General features: G+C 47.2%; 1 protein-coding gene across 1 annotated transcript; it reads left to right on the top strand.

Moving 5' to 3' along the window:
- Nucleotides 1-3718: 3718 nt before the first annotated feature.
- NFAM1 (NFAT activating protein with ITAM motif 1) lies at nucleotides 3719-17632 on the top strand. The gene is made up of 6 exons (XM_010178492.1): nucleotides 3719-3773; nucleotides 5936-6274; nucleotides 7348-7457; nucleotides 10023-10124; nucleotides 14771-14857; nucleotides 17573-17632. Exons 1-6 carry the CDS (start codon nucleotides 3719-3721, stop codon nucleotides 17630-17632), a joined length of 753 nt encoding a protein of 250 aa, XP_010176794.1.
- The last annotated feature ends 2808 nt before the right edge of the window (nucleotides 17633-20440 follow it).

Below are 20440 nucleotides of genomic sequence, written 5' to 3'. Positions count from 1 at the left end.
TTGGCTGGTGAAAGGGAACTGTCGAAGTGCTCCCTCCCTTCCCCACGGCAGTGTCAACACCTTTCTTTTTCTGGTTTCCCTTCGAGGCACTGATTGTTCTCTTCCCTAGAGCGGGGAACGTAGTGAGGGCATTGGCAGCTTTTACCTCGGCATCATCCAGGCCTGCTGAGAGGCACTCGACACGCAGCAGTGGTAAAAATGCTGGCAGAGGTACAGCCCCGCTTGCACCGGCTCTCCTATCGCTCCTGCCGCCAGACAGAGGGAAACCGTACGCCGCAGAGTCTGGGGTTAGAGGAGTCAAAGAGATTGTGAATCCTCAGAGGTGCATGTGTTGCCGCTGGCTGGCTTTCAGCGGCGGGGGATTGAGCTGGTCCCTGACAAGGCAGCAAATCCGGAGCTGCCGTGCTGGGGAATGCTCTGAGGCGCGCTCTGCAATCAGGCTTGTTGAGTTGCTGCAGCTCTTCTCTGCGCCAAGTGGTGTTTCTCTTTTGGATGGTTGTGGTGTTAAACGCTTCAGCAATACAGACGCTTTGTTGTGGTCTCTGCAGCATAGCTTTTGCCTTGGCTAGCAGCCTGTTTGTTTGAATAAATGCTTTCCCTGGAGTTGGCTGTGTGGGCACGTGTGTGTGTGTGTGTGTGCACACCTTTACTTGTGGGTGTACATTGGACACAGCTGTGAACAGGCAATTCTGGTAGGTTCAGCACTTGCCCAAACTTGTTGTTGTTCGTGCGTGCCAGAACAATGTGCTCTCCCTCATGGCTGCGAATGCTGGCCACTGTTGCAGGCTTTTAACAGCGCTTGAGTGAAATTAATGGCCACTTTCCAGCTACAAGCAGAAACTGTTGCTAGCACCTGGCCCAGTCCTGTATTTAGTTTCAGGAAGTGATCAGCATTTGCTGCATCAAAGGAAGGGCAAAGCCATACGGATGCTGGCCAGTCTGAGCTGTGGCAGTTCCCTCCTCATCATGCTGCAGGGACCAGCTCACACGCAGCAGTGTACTGTATAATGCATGAGTGAAGGTCATACAATGACCTATTCCTCGGGAGCTTTGTAATTTATTTCCTTTGGCACAGGTATCCTGGTTAGTTCCACCTAAATTTTGGAGGGATCAGTTCAACCCTGCTACAGGCTGGTTACAGAAACACACAACTCTCCAGCTTTCCCTCATCTTCCTCCCATTTATGTCTCCAGGGCTAAAATCCAGTCCAGAATCCCCAGACCAAATTGAATTAGAATTTAACATTCAAAGATTGAGGCTTCCTTTAGGCTCTGAGGAACAGAATGTCATCCTGTCTTGCAGTTAATAGCTGCTGGGTAGTCGTTTCAAAGCCATTTCTTTTCAGTGAGCTCTACCATAGCAAATTCCAGCAGTGAATGTATTTCTGGCCTGGCCATGCCTCTAATCCCACAGCTGAGTCTTATGTGTGATCTCTTTTGAAATGCTAGATCTCTCTATTTTTTATTTTTTTTTAATTCCAGACAGTGATATTTCTAGGACTTGGCATTTAGAGTGGCAACAGGGTTGTTTATAGGAAGAGAAGGGAAAGGACATAAGGAGGATGTTGACCTAGCAGCCCTACAAACCTACCACACTTAATCCACTTATCTCTCTGAATTCCTGAGGCAGATAAATGCTGATAACAGTTAAAACACATCACTGCCAGGAGCAGCATGTTCTGTCCTCTAGAAATACATCAATGCTGGAAACTGCAAAATTGTGTGCTACCATGGGAATGAGGGTGATATGAGAGCCAAGGAAGCCCTCACTGTTCAGCAGAGTTCTTCCACAGGAGGGTAGTAAGCCCCTGCACCTTTCTCCCTCCCTGCCCCAACTACCTTGAGATGTCGTTCAGGCCTGAGAAATGCTGCTGTAACCCCACAGCTCCCCAGAGCCACAGCTGCCTGGTCTGTGCCTACACATCTGAAATACCAAGTGGGCCCCAAGTGTCTTGTTACTGCTCTTGATTGTCCTTGCTGCTCAGCGTTAAGACCTGTGAGGAGCGATTTCCAGCTGAGACCAGCCCTGTGCGGCTCACATCAGCATGGCTTGGGGAGAGAAGCTGGTTTTGGCTAATCTGAGCTAAACCTTCCCTGGAGGAGTGCAGCTGCTGCACCAGCCTTGCAGAGCCACACAAAGCCACTTGCTCCTTTCTCCATCTGTCAGGGCTCTCAGCAAGGTACCAGAGCTGTCCCTGGGCTCAGGGGGCTGCAGTGGCCACAGCTGCACGCCCCGCCCTGTGTCAAGACCTCTTCCTCCTGAGGACCTGTCCCAGGCTGAACAGGAGGGAAAATGCTGTAAACCAAAGGTTGCTTTGGAGCAAACCTTGCTCCTACAATCTCTGGAGGGGTAAAACAACTGATAGAGAGTGATTTTTAGTTTGCAGTTTACAGGCTCATCTACCTTCTTGTCTTTCCCAGCACGGCCATCCCCCACCAGTCTCCACAGCCCAGCACCCTGTGTGAACAACCACTCCTGAAATTGCAGCAAAGTGCTTTCTTGTGGACAGTGCAAATGTCTCACAAGAAGTGCGAAAGGAGGAAGCTGCCTAGAGAGAAGTGAAGACCTCTCAGACATTAGGTTTTTTTGAGTCAGATGCTGCTCAGCTGTTGCATAGCAGATGTCTTAGCTAAAACCAAGCTTTCTTTGAAATCACTCTTCATTAGTATAGGCAGCAGGATTCTCCCACAAAGAGAAGGTTTTCTTCTTCAAAGGGCTCTCCTACAATAGATTTCTTAAGGCTTGCCTGCATTGCAAAGCTGATTCTGAGCCAGCATCATGTGGATCTGAAACATCCCAGCTGTTAGGGATGAATTCGCTGTCTGGTTGTTCTTGCTTCTGGAATACAAGTGCCTTCCTCTGAAGTGACCTAGTGGAGAAGTTGGCCATGGAGGGAAGTTTTGTGCCGTCAGGAGGACAGTGGAGCCATCCCTCTGTACTGACTGCTGGTGCAGGTACGTGTTTTCCATGTTGAAGGCGAAACGGGTGATTCCACACTTAAGTGTTCACATGAGGAAGGAGTTTGAAGGTGCTACTCTGCCTTGAACCCACACCCTGTGGCACTGCTCAGTAGCTTCCTCATATGAACAAACCTTAAAGTAAGGTGTCCTTATTCCAAAACCTGGATGATCCATGCAGCGAGATAATCAGGAATAGCTGTTCCAAACCAACTGTGTAAACAAATTCTGGCAAAATTATGGTAAAAATGCCACTGTGCCACTTTCAGGCTTGTCTACTACTCCAGAGTCAGTTGAATCCTTCAGTGAATTTGACCACATTCACCTCAAATGGCCTCGATCTGCATCAGTCAAAGCACATTTTTTCCCCATATTCCAACATGGAGCTTCAGTCACTGTGGAAGGTGACAAAGTTGACTTTACATGCGTGTGATATTTTACAGTCATCAGGAGACAAAGCTCTATGCATTAAAGAGCTTATGGTCTAATCTTTGGGCACCCGCTGGTAGGTGTAACACCATCGTAATAGTACAGAGAAATTAACCCCAGTGCAGGGAGGAGTCTGATCAAAAAGCAGAAGAGGCTGCATCTGCCAGGAACAGCTTGCCAAAAGCAGTGTGTGTCCATCCCGCCCGTCCCTTCGCAAACGGGAGGGGACCAACCAGCTGCCCGGGGGGGGGGAAATTCCTGACAAACCCCCATCTCTTGTGCTTTTTGGATCTTCGTATCTGGTTGCTTTCTTACAGCCTTTGACTCCCATCATGACCTCTAATCTAAAAGTCATCTTGCTGTTTCTTTGGTCGCTTCAGTGTGGAGGTAAAAAAGTTATTTATTTTTTTTTATTCCTTTTGTTTACTCTCACGTTTGTTCGTATTAGAGCATTTCCAGCTGCTATCTTCTGCTAATTTCCAGAGATCCCCTCTAGGAATTTGTACGCTGCTGCTATTTCTGTCTTTTATGCATTTCAAAGCTGAGAGAGAGAATCCTCAAGAAAGGGGGAACATGGGAGAAGGGTTAGATAACCTAAATAAAATGATTTGACTTTTTCCCTGGCATGTTCTTCTCAAGCTAATGGCTCCTGGGATACTGTAAGAAGATAGATCTCTCCTCTGTTTTGTTACAGCAGTGCTTAACCATGTCTTGTATAGAAACTATATTCATGTGTGTTTTGCTGGGGAGAGATGAGGAGAAGGATGATGAATAATTGTAGAAAATAAGGCCCAGAAGAAACCTCTTGGTTATCACTCCTGCAGCATCTGCAGGATTTTCTGTTACCATCTTTCCATAATGTTGTATCTAGTGTCCACAGGACTAGGCACTCACAACAAATGACCATGTCCCTTAGGACTGTACTGTATCTCAGTTGCTTTTACAGCTAAGAACCTTTTTCTAGTGATGTAACCTAAGCTTGTCCTTACTCCCGGGCTATTGTACCTGGCTACATCTTTAAAAAAAAAATATAAAAAAATACAAAAAAACCCCCAAATTTCCTTCATGGTTTTCCTTAACAGATGTTACTTCCCAGCAGTCCTATCCAGACAGTGGCCGTGCTCTCCCTCCATTATTGCCCCCACAATGCTTCCTCAGTGCTCGGCTTTCCGCAGCGCTAAGTCTGAGTTGCCTTTTCTGACGCCGAGTCCCACTGTGCAGAGGTGATGCTGCTGTTACGAGGCAGCGTCAGTGCACGGTGACAGGAAAGCAAGCCTGGCTGTGCTCTGGAACAGCTTTAATGCCTTGTTATGAGCCTGTTCATAGATGCAGAACCCCAGGGAATCCCATCAAAAGCATGAATGGAAAAGCCTGCCCATTTTCTACCTTCTCTCACTACTTTTTTTTTTCCTCCCTCTTCTATTTTCATATCTCTGAAAGAATCCTTTATTTTGTAGGAAGACTTGCGTGTAAGTTTCCAGTTCCCTTTTTTAAAGACAACAATGGTTTGCACAAGCCTCCTCTTAAGTTTCTTTATGTGTGGTGTTATGTCAGCTGCCAAACAAATAGATCCAGAGACTGCCTGATGTTAAACCCAGATTTGACTGGGAAGCCAAAGAGGTCCTGTACCCCAGGCTCCTTCCTAGCCTGTGGCTCACTCTTAGCTTTTTTTATTAAACAAAACAGGGAGTGAACTATGGTGTGGTTCCCCATCTGTGCTTATTCATCCTCTCTTGTAACTCCCGACATCATTGTCTACTGAATTGCAGTGACAGATTGCTTTCAACAGCCCTGCCTGTGTAAGGAGGAAGCTCATGAAGGGCATGATCTCCCATCCCTCTGCCCAAGATACTGCCACATGTAGATACTTAGGGTCTGTACTCTTCTGCAGATACTTCCTGTATCTAGCATTGAGTCTTGTGCTCTGCTGCCCATTTACAGCAGCAAAACTTTGGAGTGCTTAAGCTGTGTCTTATTTCTCACGGCTGCAGTGCTGGCTCCTATGCAGAATATGACTTTTCCTTCCTTACTCATGCTTCAGAAATACACAGTCCCACCTATCACACCAGCTTGCTTACAGTGCCTTCCCTGGCACAGGGTCCTCACAGGGGCACATGTAGATGCCCAAGCAGAGTTTTGTAAGTTGGGAGTTTCAAGACCTGTCCAGCTAGCATTTGTCTTGGAAAAACACTTTCTATTCATCCGCTGTAAATACAGTCTCACACTACTGCAAAATTAGTTCACTTCCTGCTTCGTTTCCTGTCTTTCTGCGTGCTGGTGTTTCACAGAGGAGCTCACAAGGGAAAAGGGGAAGCCTGTGAATGCAACAGGCTATTGCAAATCACACAGCAATTACCGAAGAGATGTGGCAGATCACACAGGGCACGTGCTCTGAATCACTCAGTTTCTGACAAGGGCCGTGGCTGCCTGCTATGGGCGCGCTTCCTGACGTACGCTTATTTTCCCCGTGTGATTCTGTCTTTGGGGCAGCAGTCCTCTTCTGACTTAAAGTGGTGTTAGGTGGCTGCTAACAATTATTACTCTTACAGGGGGAAATGTTGATGTACAGCAGCAGCCTCCAATCCAGGTTGCACTGCTCAAGGAAGGAATATCCATCCCCTGTACAGTCATCTTCCCTTACATGCCGAAATACACCAAATTTTCAATCTTCTATTACTGGATTAATTCACTGGAGCAGAAAACATCCATCTATAGCAGGTCAGAAAATGTAGCCATCCCTTCTGGAAAAGAGAATGAGACTGCTACCATATCTTACGACCACAGAATCATGCCACTTGCAAACACCGCTTCTACTGGCACATACTACTGTGAAGTCAAATGGAATGATGCCCAGAAAATGGGAAAGGGAGTGTTTGTCCTTGCTAGAGGTAAGTGAATAACGAGAAAGGAAGGGCAAGCAGTTAAAAACCAGCTGGATCTGGCTACGATAAGATGATCTTTGCTCTTCTTTTCCTCTACCCAAACACGCTATGAACTCAGGTGCGAATAGTACTTTATGGCCAATACTTAATGCCATCCGAGTTGAATGCATTTTACACAGGTGACCTGTGTTGCTGTTCCCAATGCACAGATGGCGACATGAAGATGCAGTGATTTATATCTGACCTGCTACAGCCTCCTGGGAAGAGCAGGCTTAAAATCAGGGTCTAACCAGGGAGTCTGGGCCCTGGGTCAGAGGGTGCTTTTAGGTATCAGTGTTCAGGAGATGGTGTGGTTGTCCTTTAGCAGTGTGACAGAGATGGTTGAGCACAAGGTCAGTGGTTAGGGTGCTCACTGCAGTCAAATGTAGAGGTTTGGTGCTCACCTTTGGGGGCTCATGAACAGGTCAGGAGCTCATCATAATCCCTCCCCCTTTTCCATGTGGTGCAAGGGGTTGGTTATTCCCTTAATGTGCAGACTGGAAAGCAAAGGAGAGCTTCATGCCAAGGTAAGAGGAATGTTATAGAAAAGTGATAAGGACATGCGTGCTGCTGACTGGATGGATTTGTATTACTGAATGCTGGATGTGAAAAACTTCTTAGAAAGTGTAAATGCAAAGAGCCATGATGAACTAGCTTTGCTACACTGGTCAGAAGGTGCCTACAGTACCCACCCTGCTAGTTAGTGTGGCCTGTTGTGCTTTTCACCGTCTGTCTTTCTGCCCCTGTCACTGAAGACCTTTGCCAGCCTCTACCACCTTTCTTGGCTCTCATAGTTACATCACCTCCCTCTAATCTACATGAAGTGCAGCTGCTTATATCATGTATGTTTTGTGTGATTCTTCAGCTGCACCCTGCTCTCTGTTAAGTCAGACCAGGTTTTGTAGGGTGTGTGCATCTGTGCCACTGTATTCGGCACTGCTTCCATGTTTTAGCTCTCTCAGAGCTCTTTCCAGGGTTAAAAATGCAGCAGGATTGTAACTTCGACTCACACTGTGAACCTTTTGCCTTCTTCCTTACAGGTACAGGGTATGTAGAGACCTCTTATGGGTGGGAAATCCTTGTTACCCTTACCACTCTTCTTGCTGCATTGAGCATCACCGCAACAGCTCTGATTCTGTGGAAAAGAAAGGCAAGTTATAACCAAATAAAAAGTAACACCTGACACAACCCATTCTAGGAATTTATTTAATTTGCTTCTAAGGTGGCTGGATTGGAAGTGCCCCTGCTTAAAGTCCACATTGTGTGTCTGCCTCAGGTTTATTTTATTTTTTTTTAAGTTCAGTCTTTCTGAGAAAAAAGGCAAAACAAGTCATTGATTTGTCCATTAAAGAAATTCTGATAACCATTTTGACTCTGGCACACCCTGCTTTAGAGCAAGGATCTGACATGGCAAGAAGTCACATTAGCAGTGTGCTGTCCCCAAGAATATTCAAGGAGATGTAGCCTTGTGGTGGGTTTTTGGAAAATGGCAGTTTGTGCATTCTCAATTGTGGCTCTTGTCAATTTAGCAGTTCAGTTGTCTGAAAGAGTCCCTGTGAGGCTGCCTTTCACACAGTACCAGTCAGCCAGGTAATGTCCTGTGCACCCATGCAAGTCCATTGCAGCCCTGGTGGCAGGAGGAGGGCAGGACTTCCCCTGTTTCTAATACCCTTTCAAGATGGGGGTGACTCTGGTTCAGTGACATAACCTGATTGTGAGGAGACTGTGCAACTGCGTTCCTGAGCCGTGGCTCAGGCACCATAGAAGAAAACAATCTGCAGTATGGAGGGCATGGGGACCAGAGCCTCGGGCATGTGTTTGGCAGGGAAAACATTAAGAGACAGAGTGAGAGGGGAAGGTCAGGACAAGGATCCCAAGGAAGCCTGTGTGGGAGTCCCAACTAACTGGAAAAAAAGAGAGACAAGGACCTGAGGAGAAACCTGCTTTCATTGATTTGAGCAGAGAAGCATCAAACTAGACAATCTCCTGAGACACTTTCCAACAGCAGTGACTCTGTGAGGCTGGAAGAAGGAGCCTGGGACTGGAACCCACAGCAAGGAAGCACTGGAGCTTGGAGGAGAGTAGAGTGAACTGACAGGGCCTCTCAGGTGAACAGACCAGCGGCACAGGTTGGGACCAGCTGGGTAAGGAAGTGGAAGCTGGGATGAGTAGCTGAGAGCAAAGGGGAAACCAGGAGTGGGGAAGAAAGGGAGTAGAGAGCAGGAGAAGAAAAGCCAAAAGTAGGGCTGAAAGATCTAGATGAGGCAGAGAGCCTGTGGAAAAAACTCTGAAGTCATGATACTGAAATCCCTGTTGTTTGGGGAGAACCTACTGCTCTGAGTACTGCCACCCTCAGGTGTTCCAAGAGGATCCTCTGCATTCTTCCAGAGATCTCAAGGCTGGCTTAAAAAAACCTGATGTCTTTTAGAACGTAACTTGGGGATTTTTGTTTTCTCGGTAGAGTATCTCTCATATTTACTCTTTCAATCTGTTCTCTGCCACCACGACAGCAGAGTCTCTGCATGCATTGTTATGTGAAGGCTGTGCTGCTGGTACAGTCCTACAACTCCAAGGAGCATCAGGCTTCAGCACACACAGTCAGAGATCATGAGGTTGAAAACAGAATGGCAGCAGTTGACAGACCTGCTAATCTCGTGAGACTTGCCTTGCAGGCGGTCTGATGGAGGGGGAAGGAGTGTAAGCAGCAGAGTGACTAGGCTGGAGTCAGGCCCCCATCTCTGCTTGCCTAGACAGTGTCTCCATAGGGATGAGGAGGGAGGCACTGTCATGACTTGCAGATTGGCATCCCTAGGTTTTGAGGTGGGACAGCAAGTCTCAGACCTATGGGCTGTTCTTGGGGCCTGAAGAGATTGTGCAGTCATTACATTTGCCCTCCTGCAGAATGCAGCCCATATTTCTCACCACAGCTTGCTCAGACCTGCTGGTTTAAAAATGTTTATCTTTAAGAGAAGCTATTCAGCATCCTCCTTAGTTACTAATGGACTGGAAAGCAGTTCATCGTTTTCATGTGATGTGAATATAATCATCCCACTTCTTTCTGAATTAGAACAGGGATACTTAGCAAAGCCTTCTGCCTTTTCTGCCTCCTTCCTTTCTTGCTGAGCAGGGCTAACCCTTATCTGTGCATGAATGGAGCATGTTCAAGAAGAACTCATCCGATGTAAGAAACATTTCAAAGGAAGAGAATTTCTTCCTTCAAATCCATACTGGACTTGCATGTTAGTGTATCACTGACTATATGTGTAATCAGTAATGGTTGTCTGGTGCTCTTCTCTAGACTCTGCATATTAGCAAAATCTTCTCAGCCAAATCCTGATGAAATTCAGGATTTGCCTCTCTGAAATTCACCTGCATACTTTGAATAGGACCCTGCTTTGCTCCCTCTCCTACAGCATTGTTGTTAAATACTTACACCCTCTGTCCAGCTATGTTTCAGTGATGGAAGTGATTTCTATGTACACATAGACCCCAGTTCTCCTTTCCACTGCTGCAGTGTAAGTCAGCAGACTCCTCCATGTTACCCTGGGGTGAGAAAAGGGACCGGCCCCTGTTGTGCAGAGAGTGCCAGCACTCTGCTGTGGAAGCACTCAGGGGGTCTGAGAGCAGCTGGCTTTGATGTGACATTGGTGTTTACTTCATCTTTGGGAGATGATGTTTTATCCAAACGTGTCATTTGATGTCTTGTCCTCAGCAGGTGGTGTGCCCTGGAAGGAACCTGCTAAATATCCTAAGACAGAAGGTGGAAACACAGCCCCCTTCAGCCAGCCCACCACCACCACCACCTCCTGTCTATGACGTGAGTACCAGAATCATCCTCCAACCCTTCTGTCTGCATCATTGTACAGTTCTTCCTTTCCCTGACCTGCCGTGGTACAGACAACCAGTATCGTGATGTGAAACATAAGCAATACCTGCATACCAGCCTGGTACTGGTGACCCTCCTCCTGTGCTCTACCCTGCTTAGCTCCTCTCCAGACTGTGTATGTTGCATGTCTCCATCCTGGTCCCACTCGTGTCCTCCCTGGTGCCAAAGCCTTGCACAATGCCCTGCTGGGCAGCACCCTTCCCTCTGCCAGCAGTGTGGCACTGCAGAGCAGCAAGTGTGGGGCCAGAGAGGGCTCCTAGTGGTAGAAGTGTCTCCACGATTTAGCAGGGAAGAGGGGATCTCAGCCCCACTTTGTACTGTAGAGTGTCTCAAGGACATGCTTTTTCCAGCTGGAGAATGATGGCTCGGGAAAGGGGCAGGGAGAAATGCTTCCCACAACCCCAGCTGTTTAGAGCTCCATCTGTGACACATTCATGAGAGTCAGTGTCACAGACCACTGCAGTCCTGAGCAGGCAACTAGCTCTAGGGGTAAAAGGATAGAAAAAAGCGAAGGGAGTCTCTTTTTTTGATCATTTCCCCTTTAATTGCATAGGATCTCTTTTTTTTCATTCTCCAAACTGGGGTACACCATCTGCTCCCACTCTCCAAGCCTACTAGCGGCAGCATCATAGTTAATAGGATTGGAGTGGTTCTCCTGAAACGTCAGGCCCAGATCTCAGCTACTTCAAGTAACCATGACCCCTAATACCATTTACAACCTATCCAGTTCCATTTATAATAGTTTCCTTTTTCCCCTTTTACACCCATGGGAAGGGCTGCTCCACCAAGAAGGGAAGGTTTGGGGTTTTTTTTCCCCCTGTGATCCATGGGACAAACGAGGAAAAATAAAAAGAAAGTCAGCAGAGAAGGATGATGCCTGAATGTTAGGAAACCTTTCTGACTGCGAGGTCTATAAGGGCTGGAAAAGTCTCTCCAAGGAAAACCTGTAAGCTCTGCTGCATTAATCATTTAAGCTAAACAAAACAAACCTCTGGAGAATGTACTACAGAAAGGAGCAAAGCTCTGCCAAGGATGCAGGACCTGATAGGGGCCAGATATGAAAAAGAGGATGGGCCTGCTCCTTTCTCATTCTCATTTTGCAGTTGGGGGCGGGGGGGAACCTTTTTGTGGTCCTTTCATTTTTGGAGAAGAGGTTTAAAAGAAAGCACTGTATATGGTATGTGATATGTTTATTCTGGGCAAAAAGCAATGCTTTGGATAAAGGAGGTTGCAGGTTATAAACCTTTTCATTTATATCAAGTAATTTCTTTTTAATTTGGGCTTATAAAAATTCAAATGGGTAGTTTCCTGTTTTTTTGGATGATTTCTGCAAGGAGACAAAAAAAAAATCAAATCCATTTCTCGCTCAGTCGGCCTCGTCATGCATCCTTAGCTCCATCTTAATTACATGTTTCATCATGTTGTTCTGTTCAGGAGGCCCCACTAAGGCTAATGCAGCAAGCCAGCAGAGCCAGCCCTAGGCACAGGCAGTCTCAGGAGCTGGCTGAGCCCCCGTGCTTGCAGGAGCCCTATGGACCTGGCCCAGCCAGCCTTCCCCCGGAGACCGTTCACCACAGGGCTCTGGGCCAGCCCAGTGTGCTGGGCAGGTGGCTCAGCTCTCTTGGGCAGAGCTGCAAGCAGCCTCAGGTCATCTCCTGCATGCCGGGGGGTACGAACTCCCCCTTGGAAGTTACTTTGCCATGGATCAGCTGCTGCAGGGTGGCTCGTTCAGTTGCTCGTGAAGCAGCAACTCCTGCTGCAGACACAGCTCGCGGTAAGAGCGGGGCTGTGAGGTGAAGAGCTGGGAGTGCAGGGCTGCGAGGTGCAACAGGAAAATGAATGAGGGAGAGAGGACAAGAGCCCTGGGATGGGGACCCTGCGTTGGAAGGGCCCTCAGGACAGGTGAGGAGAGTAGAAAGTCGGCAAACTTTATTTCCTTTGAAAGATAGCTCTGGTGCCCTACTGCTAAATTTTGTTGGGACTCTGCATGGTGTAAGCCCAGCCCTGCAAAATGTGTTTTAGATTAGGTGCATTGTGAAAACCCGTTGGTGTTAGATCGGGTGTTGGACACTTAGTGTTTAATTCATGGGGAGGGCAGAAATCTGTGGTCAGCATTGGGATAAGCTGAGGCAAGGAAAAGAGACTGACAAGTGAGAAGTAATTCCAAGTGATGAGATAAAGAAGGAGGTCAGAGGGTAGGGAATGGGACAGGAGGCCAGCACACGCCAGATGTGCTATTTGTGGGGAAAGCAAGAGGACAAAAAAGTCAGGTTAGGGAACCACCTTGTCCTTGCAGGTCTGGGGCTGGGAGCAGGAGCCACAGGAGGCAGCACTAGATGTCAAAGTAAGGGCTTGGAACTGGCTGGTGCTGCTCCTAAATGCTCTGTGTTACCCTACACAGCAGCAAGGCTCACCCCTGGCATGGGAAGGGTCCTAGCACACCTTCTGCAAAGCTATTCTGCTGAACATTCTAGAAGCAAATACCTTCCCCACTGGTTCTTCCAGGCTCCACCGTTTACCTCGTGGTCCCTGGGTGTGGGTGTATGCAGTAAAAAGCAGCAGGTGGGAAAAAGCCCCAGTGATAAGGGGGGCAGTTGGGCACTTTGTTCCCACTACACTGCTGAGTGTTCCTAGACCTCTTTGTCCTCCTGCAGCCCTGGAGCAGCTCCACCTCACTGCCCTGCCCAGACCCAAACCTCTATTTTCCTCTGTCTTCCAGTTTAGCTGCCTTGTTAATAAGCAGCTTGGAAATAATAATCTGAGGGACTTGCTTCATCCACTTTGAACTTCAAACAAGCTTTTTTGAGCAGCAAACAGAACTCCTTCAGTGCAGGCAAGTTCCAGAGCGCAGGAGCTTTTCCTGGTGTGAGGGGGACAAGAAGGCTGCTCAGGGACAGGAAGGCATCTGCCAGCGGGGAGGAGAGAGGGCTGTGTGCCTCCGCTGTGGCAGTAGCAGGTGGTCAGTGACCAAGTAAAAGTAATTAATTTGCAAATGGTGGTTGGAGACACCAGCTTTCCAACTGGCCAGCAAAGGACTAGCACTGTCAACAGCCTCCATGGGAAAAGGACTCGTGGAGGGAGGGAATCTTTTTTGGAGGTTAAACATGAAAAGGATCTTTCTGGCTTGTGAGTGGCTTCAGACTAGAGCAGTGAAAGAGTCTGCCTGTCCTGCCAAGGGGACACGGAGCCAGGCTGCTGGGAGTGCAGCACATGGGATGAAGTCTTCACTGTGAGCATCACAAAGAGAATTGAAAATGCGGATGGGGAAATGGGATTTTCTGTGTGCTCATGTGCACACGTGAATAGTTGGGAATATCTGCTGCAGGCAAGTGGGTTGTTGGGAGAGGGAATCAAACAGGTAAAATAATTTGGCTGTTCCCAGAGGAGGAGTTGGAATAGGACAGCCGTGTGGTGCTTCATTCACTACGGTCCCCTCCTGCCTGAGTGCCTGTTTGTTCCAAGCCCCACTCTCAAATGCTGCTCCTCTATCATCTGGGCCTGTTCAAACCACTGTCCTGCAGCCCATGGTCCCAAAAGATGCCGAGCGTTTGCAACTCCAGATGAAATGATGGGGGTTCAGGTGATTGGCAGCCCCAGAATCAAGCCCCCACGTTCTGCTTGTCCTCACTGTGTTGCAGGGCGCCTCGCTCCCTTTGCAGTCTCTTCACTAATACCATCTGCCCCTCTTGCGGCTGGAGCTCCTCCCATCTTCCTGTTGCCAGAGAAACAGCCACCTTGGCAACCTGCTGTCATCCTTGAAACACACATGGAAAAGTCCTCCTGATTGTTATGTTTGATCCTTCAGGCAGATCTGGAACATCACTCAAACTGACATGCATCTCCTGTGACACGATTACTTGGGGGACCAGCGGGTGCATACACATGTAGGGCATGTACGTGTTTCTCTGTGTAGCTGTGTGGTACCATGGATATGTTTGAGGGCCTGGGAGTGTATTGATTTTTTTTTTATTATTCTTTGCTCAGTCTAAGAATAAAGAAGAGTTCTGGCTTGGAAAAAACCCAGGCAATAAATAGAAATCATGCCTGATGTAGGGTTTTCCATTTTTGACAGCTGCTGTGCTTCAGGACCTTCAATCTCACCTCTCTTCTCACCCTTGTGTGCCCAGAATAACCATGAGCAAGAGCTTCTGGGTGTTAGGCACCTAAACAGTCCTGGGCGATGCACAACACAGCCCATTCATTACCTGTGGTCCCCATGGTGCACAGTATCCTTTCATGTGGCAGATGGGTCTTTATTCTGCATTCTGTGACAACTTGGAACCGAGGGAGGCAGGAGCATTGGTATTGTTCTCTGCTGCTTTACACAGGGTAGTTAGCATCAAAGCCCATCTCTGTGAGCCTGAAAAAGGAAGAGGATGCAGCTGCACCGTAAAGATTTCAGAGGAGAAGGATTTTCTTTCTGCCCTAGCTCAGGTCAGGAACTTCAAAATTTTGGAGATGGCAGGGGTTCCTAAAAAATGCCAGGCACAAGATGGGGAACAACCCAGCAGGCGATTAGTTGTCTTAAACCTGAATAATTTATTTGATCCCTACTCTCTTCTCTCTTCCCTTTGCAGTGCCTGGATTTGCAGCAAGTTGACGTCTATTCTATCCTTGAGAACAACACGGACAACCTGTCACCCAGAAAGAATCCTCCAGGGAAGGTAAGGGCTGAGGCCCTGTTCTTGGAGAGTTCCCTTATGCACTGGGCACATGGGGAAAGAAAACCCATGTCGCCGTAGCCCTAGCAGGCAGTAGGTGTGTCTGCTCTTTCCCCACTTCCAGTCCCACCAAAAGGGGAAAACAAGATGTGGCATTCACTTGCCAGCTGGGCTGCACATGTAGCCTATCTTCCCTCTTCCAGCAGAACCCTTGCTCCCACAGTGCTACCAGTTCTGCAGTCCTGGTTTCGTGCAGAGGCTTTGCTGTATGACTTACCCTCAAAGGGGTTTGGTGTTGCTGCTCTGAATCTGAATGGATCTGAATGGGTGGATGTTCATGGAGAGTTGGCCAGATGCTGGCTCTCAATGTTGCCCTTTCTAGATTATTTAGGTAGCTGAGAAGTCCTCCTGGGTAGAGGAATCTGTGCAGGGGGACAGACCCTGGACACAGCTTTGCTCTCACCAGCATTAAACACCTGAGAGCCATTTCATGGTAGCGGAAGCTAAGACGGTCTTGAACAGAGGCTGGGCTGATATAGTCTCTGTCAGCTCTGGGGCTCAGGAAAAGGCAGTGAGGGTACATTTTGGGCTTGGATCTTCTTCCTGGGCTGGGAGTTACAGCAAGTTAGAGACAAGGACCTAAATCCACTCATAGTGAAAGTAGCTGCAGCTCAGAATATGCAGGTGCAGATCAGTTGTGGGAGCCACATGAAGCAGACCAGAGGCCCACACAGCACTCTGCCCTGCCTTCAGCAGGCATCAGCTGTTTCATAGGGACAAAATTTGCATCAGGCACACCAGGGAACATTTCCTTCCTGTCCTCAGAACTTTTTGTTCTTTTCCTCTCCAGACCTCTTGTCTGCTTAAAAAATGTATTTGCACTTCTAACGTTGGAATATGTTTCTGAAAAATGTCTCCTGCTTCCTCCCACTGATTGTCCTGCTGGGGACAGTTCTCCAGGTTGACTATGCAGTGTGGAGCATGGTGCCAGCTTCAGTTGGCACCGTCCCTCTATTTCATGAAGAACAGTATTTTCCAGTGTTGAGGCATTTTTGCAATTCCCACCTTTTAGGAAAAGGTAGTCTAAAATCAAGCAGCCTCCTCTGTGTCAGAGTTGAGTTAACTTGCCATGTGGTCTGGTCCCAAGGCCACTGGCCTCCTGTAGTTATGGCTGTGGCACTACAGTGGTTTGTGGTAGGAAAGGCAGTTGCAAGTATCTGATTATTGAGGGGAAGGATGGGTTGTTTTATATAGGCTCTTATACCCTAGTGCATCATATGGACTGGTAAAGACAGCATCCCTGGTTCTGTGTTCTTGCTACATTTTGAATTGGTTGGACAAGGACAAGAGTAGGTCCTGATCTCTCTTCCCTGTCCTATTTATTCTTCTGTATACCTTTATCAGCTGCCCCCTTCAAAATGATTCAGTCTGGATGATGAGATGCAATATACATGGGATTTTTTTCCCTACTGTGGAGCCGTCTGGGCTGTGCTGAATCATTTGTGTGTGGCCCACACCACTGAGCTGCTGCTCTGGGTGGCAGTAGGTCTGTAAAACGGAGCAGGAGCAAAGCAACAAAGCAAAAGTGAAGGAGCATCTGTGTGCAGTCAGGTCTGGTGCTGGCGGTCTCAGCCAGGGTGGGGTGAAGGTGGAAGCAGAGATGGGAGAAACAAAGGAGAAGGAAGCAGAGGGAGGGATGGGGTGAGCGCTCACACCACGAGCAGACACGGCTGAGTGTCCTCAGTTCTTGTGCTGGTCAGAAGAAAGGGAGGTGTGAAGGGCCCCATGATCTGTGCACAGGAGGATTCCACTGCGCTCTCCACTACTGTTGCAAGCACCTTGATCAGCTTCCCTCTCAGTCATCCTGGGCTCTGACTGCCTGGGACACTCATCCTCCAGCTGGCTGTGCCAGAACGTACCAGGGTGTTTTCCCTAAGAGTGAGACTTGTGGGCCAGTGGGTTTGGCCTGTGAGTGAGAGCTGGGATCGCTGAACGGGGTCTGGCTCAGCTGCAGAGGGTCCAGGCTAGCCCTTGCCGCGGGATGCTGCGCACAGAGGAGGAGCTGTCCAGGGGAGTAGAGAGCCCCTGAAACAAGAACACTTGCATGCTGTCGCACTGGACTGTCAGCCAGCTTGGGTGGCGAGGGGTTAATCCCGCATGCTTTGGAGGTGCCTGCACTCAGCACTTTTGTAAAATGTTTCCTTTTGGTGGTGGCAACAGAGAAAATGCTAGTGTAGGTAGGGCTTCATTCACCCCGTGGCATTTCAGCTACTTGCTGTGTAACCTTGCTTACAGCAGGCCTGTGCCACACAGCGCTTAAAATATCAGTCTGTCAGCGCCTTGTCTACACAAGGAACGGTTGTGAGGAATAGACTCAACTGCTGAAGAAACAGGATTGAGGAGGTCAGGGAATTCCTCCTTCACAGAATCCAAAGTGATTTATTTTTTTACCAAGTCCAATTTTCCCTCCCCTCCCTGTCTGACAGCTTTTTGGGGGAAGAGTGACAAGTAAAGGAGGCATCTTTACCCCTTGGGCTGGATTAGTCACGTTTGTCTCTGGCGGAGCAACATTTCTTGCTGTAGCAGCTTCCATTTCAGCGGATCACTTATAGCCGTTTCTAACAGAACAAACGTCAGTGTCTGCTTATAAAGAATTAATTCAGCTTCTTTTGAATAATTTTCCTCAATTTCTTTTTTCTCCTTTTCGTCATTTTGCAGCCACTTGAGAAGCAAGCAACTCTAGAAGAATCCTCTGATACACTGTATGAGAATATCTAAGAGGGAAAATCTGACCCTATGTGGACCAGACATCTTTCTGTACAGCAGAACTACTCTCTTACATCCCCAGTTCTCTGCAGAGATTCACAGGGACTTAAGGGCACAACCACCAGGGAGTTGTGAACCCCTGGCTCCTTCTAAACTGCCCTTCATTAACAACAGAATGCATCTGTTCAAATCCCACTGGGCTCAGTCTGCATTGATGCAGCAAAGCTATTTTGCAGCAAAGCTTTTTGATGTAAAAGAAAAGCTGCTTTTGTCAAACACTCGCAGGTATCTTAGAAATGGTGCAGATAGGATCTGTGCAGGTTTCTCTCACCTGGCCTGGCTGAAATACTTAAATCTCAATCCTCTGTAAATGATAGGACAAGGCAGAGACCTCCCTGCTTGCTGGCTTGATCTTCCAATCCTGACCTGCAGCAGTCCATCTGATCCTGTGCCTACAGCTTTCCTGACATGACCATCAGGCCTTCATGCATAGTTTAATCGAGATCCAAGCATCCACCTGCCCATTTTTCCTTTCTCAGGAACCCCGTGGTGAAACATGCTTTCTCATAATCTGCTAATCCCATCAAGTAGTCACAGATGCCTGCTGTGACCATACACGGTTGACTCAAATCAGTGCCTCCGAGTAAATGCTTTCCCTTCAGCAGTATCAGCAGTGTACAGTGAGGACTGGATGCACGGACAGAGATAAAGATGGAGAAAAGGAAAACAGAGAAAATATCCCTGCCTGGCACCATGGCTCAGTTACAGTGCCCTGTCCAGAACAAGGAAGAGGATCAAGGAGGTGGGAACCCAAGGAAACTCCCTTGCTGGGGCTGCATACGTTGAGTGGGTCTGGGGCCAGGTTCCAGCCCAGAGAAGTTCAAGCTGAGCTCTCCATTTTCCTGTTCTTCTTGGCAATCAGCATTGTTATTGCTTGGGATTTTGAGCCTCTGTGGGAGCAGGCATGGTACCTCTGCCCCACCAAAACCAATAGGTTTGCCTTTGTTTTAGCTGGCCAGTATTTCCCAGCAAGGCTATAAGGCTCCTTTCCCCCCTGCCCCCACACATTATTTGGTCAGGTAAACCAGTCCTGAAACTTAGAACGACTGGAAGGAGGAGGGAGGCCCTAGAGATGAATTTTCTATCCAAGCTCTTCTCTCTCCTGTAAGCTGGAACTTGCCTACCATTTGTGATGATGCATATTCTAGTTCTGATAGAGAAGAGGTTAAGTTAAATATCCATATAACACGATCAAACCAGTGGATCAAAAAGCTGAGGCTGTTTTATCTCAGATTAAAAAACAACAACAAAATAACAACCAAACAAAACCAACCCAAAATAAGAATATGCAGCATAACTTGAGAGGAATCATAGAAACCTCTTTAAAGACGAAGATCAAATTAAAATTGAGCTCCAGGGTCATAGGACCCTCTCTAGTTGAAGATAATGTTGCTATGCATCAGAGATAGAGGCTATGGAAAATGTCTCCAGGGCCTCCAGCCTTCCTATACTATGTTTGAAGAGATAATCCGCTTATTGCTTTGCTCTTTTTATTGGAAGAGATTTCAAACATGCAATTTGGACTTTCTTTAACCACAGGAAAATGCTTTTTCTCTTCCCAGTGTTGAGGAATTCATTTCAGAAAGAGCAATTAATAGACAGTATGGCTTATTAGACCCATTTTCCATTGGACAATTATAAACAAATATTTTTGAAGTCAATAATTTTTGTGTTTACTAATACAACTAGAAAACATCTGTGTTCACAGAAGAATTTACAGTGGATTGTACAGGTATAATTCCTTTCCTTAAGAAACTTGAAGAAATGATGAGATGAATTATAAATATGTTGCAGTATGGCAATAAAATATTCAGCAGAAGCTGGTGGATTAGATGAAAAGTGAAAACTTTCAAAACAATGCTGCTTATTTTTTGTGTTTTGCTTTTTACATTTTATAAATGCTAAAAATACTGGGTGCTACTGGAAATTTCCTGGCAAATATCACACTTTGCGGTGAATCAATTTATCTTGTTTTTGTTACCTTTTTAAATAGTGTGTTTCTTACATTTATGCCTGAGCAATTCTATATATTAAGTAGCTGAAGCTGTTTAAAATGAAACGTGAGAGGAAGAACAGCATTTGGAATAGAAAAGGCTATTCTAGAACAGTCAGTGCTAAAGTACTGGAAGAATCACACCAGGTTCTGATCCATTAAGTGAAAAAGTAAAAATGTTCAAGAAACACTGGCCAGTCTGGGGATTTGGGCTGTGCCCCAAAGCTTGCCAAAGTCCCAAAGAGGGGAGTTGCTGTGTTGATTTCAGTGGGTTTGGGATTGGCCCTGCATGGGTAAAAGGCTGCTGCACAAGAAAGAGGAAGATTTGAAGCTACATAGCCACAAGCTAGTATCACTTCTTTAGCATGGTGTGCCATGGGCAGCCACAGTAGCATCAGAGTGTGTGAGAGAGACAGGTATAAAGCAGGAGACTATGAGAGCAGGGTTGTTTTTAAATGGTATGGCATTTCCCAGGGAGGTATGAGAAAATGCCTTCAGGCATAAGTAGGAAAGTCTAGGAAATATAATTTATGTAATATTGGTATAGCTACTTTGTAGCAGGGGTTTGTTCAGGAAAAAGGCAGTCATTTGGTCTTTTTGTTTTTACCTGGCTCTGTGGCCCATGAGAATAGATACAGAAAATGAGTATTACTGGCAAGAGGAAAGGAGTTCATTTTTGAGTTGAGCAATTGAAAAAAAAAAAAAAAAAAGAAAAGAAGAAGAAGATAAATTAAGAATTGGCTCCCCCAGCTCCACAAAGTTGAGAG

The sequence above is a fragment of the Antrostomus carolinensis genome, unplaced genomic scaffold, assembly GCF_000700745.2.
Source record: "Antrostomus carolinensis isolate BGI_N321 unplaced genomic scaffold, ASM70074v2 scaffold51411, whole genome shotgun sequence".
NCBI lineage: Eukaryota > Metazoa > Chordata > Aves > Caprimulgiformes > Caprimulgidae > Antrostomus > Antrostomus carolinensis.
The sequence above is the reverse complement of the archived record's forward strand: the minus strand, read 5'-3'. Positions and strand labels throughout refer to the sequence as shown.

Coding starts and splice junctions, on each gene's coding strand:
- NFAM1 (XM_010178492.1), top strand. CDS start 3,719: ATGACCTCTAATCTAAAAGTCATCTTGCTGTTTCTTTGGTCGCTTCAG. Junction 3,774..5,935: donor TTGGTCGCTTCAGTGTGGAG/GTAAAAAAGTTA, acceptor TTACTCTTACAG/GGGGAAATGTTGATGTACAG. Junction 7,458..10,022: donor TGATTCTGTGGAAAAGAAAG/GCAAGTTATAAC, acceptor TGTCCTCAGCAG/GTGGTGTGCCCTGGAAGGAA.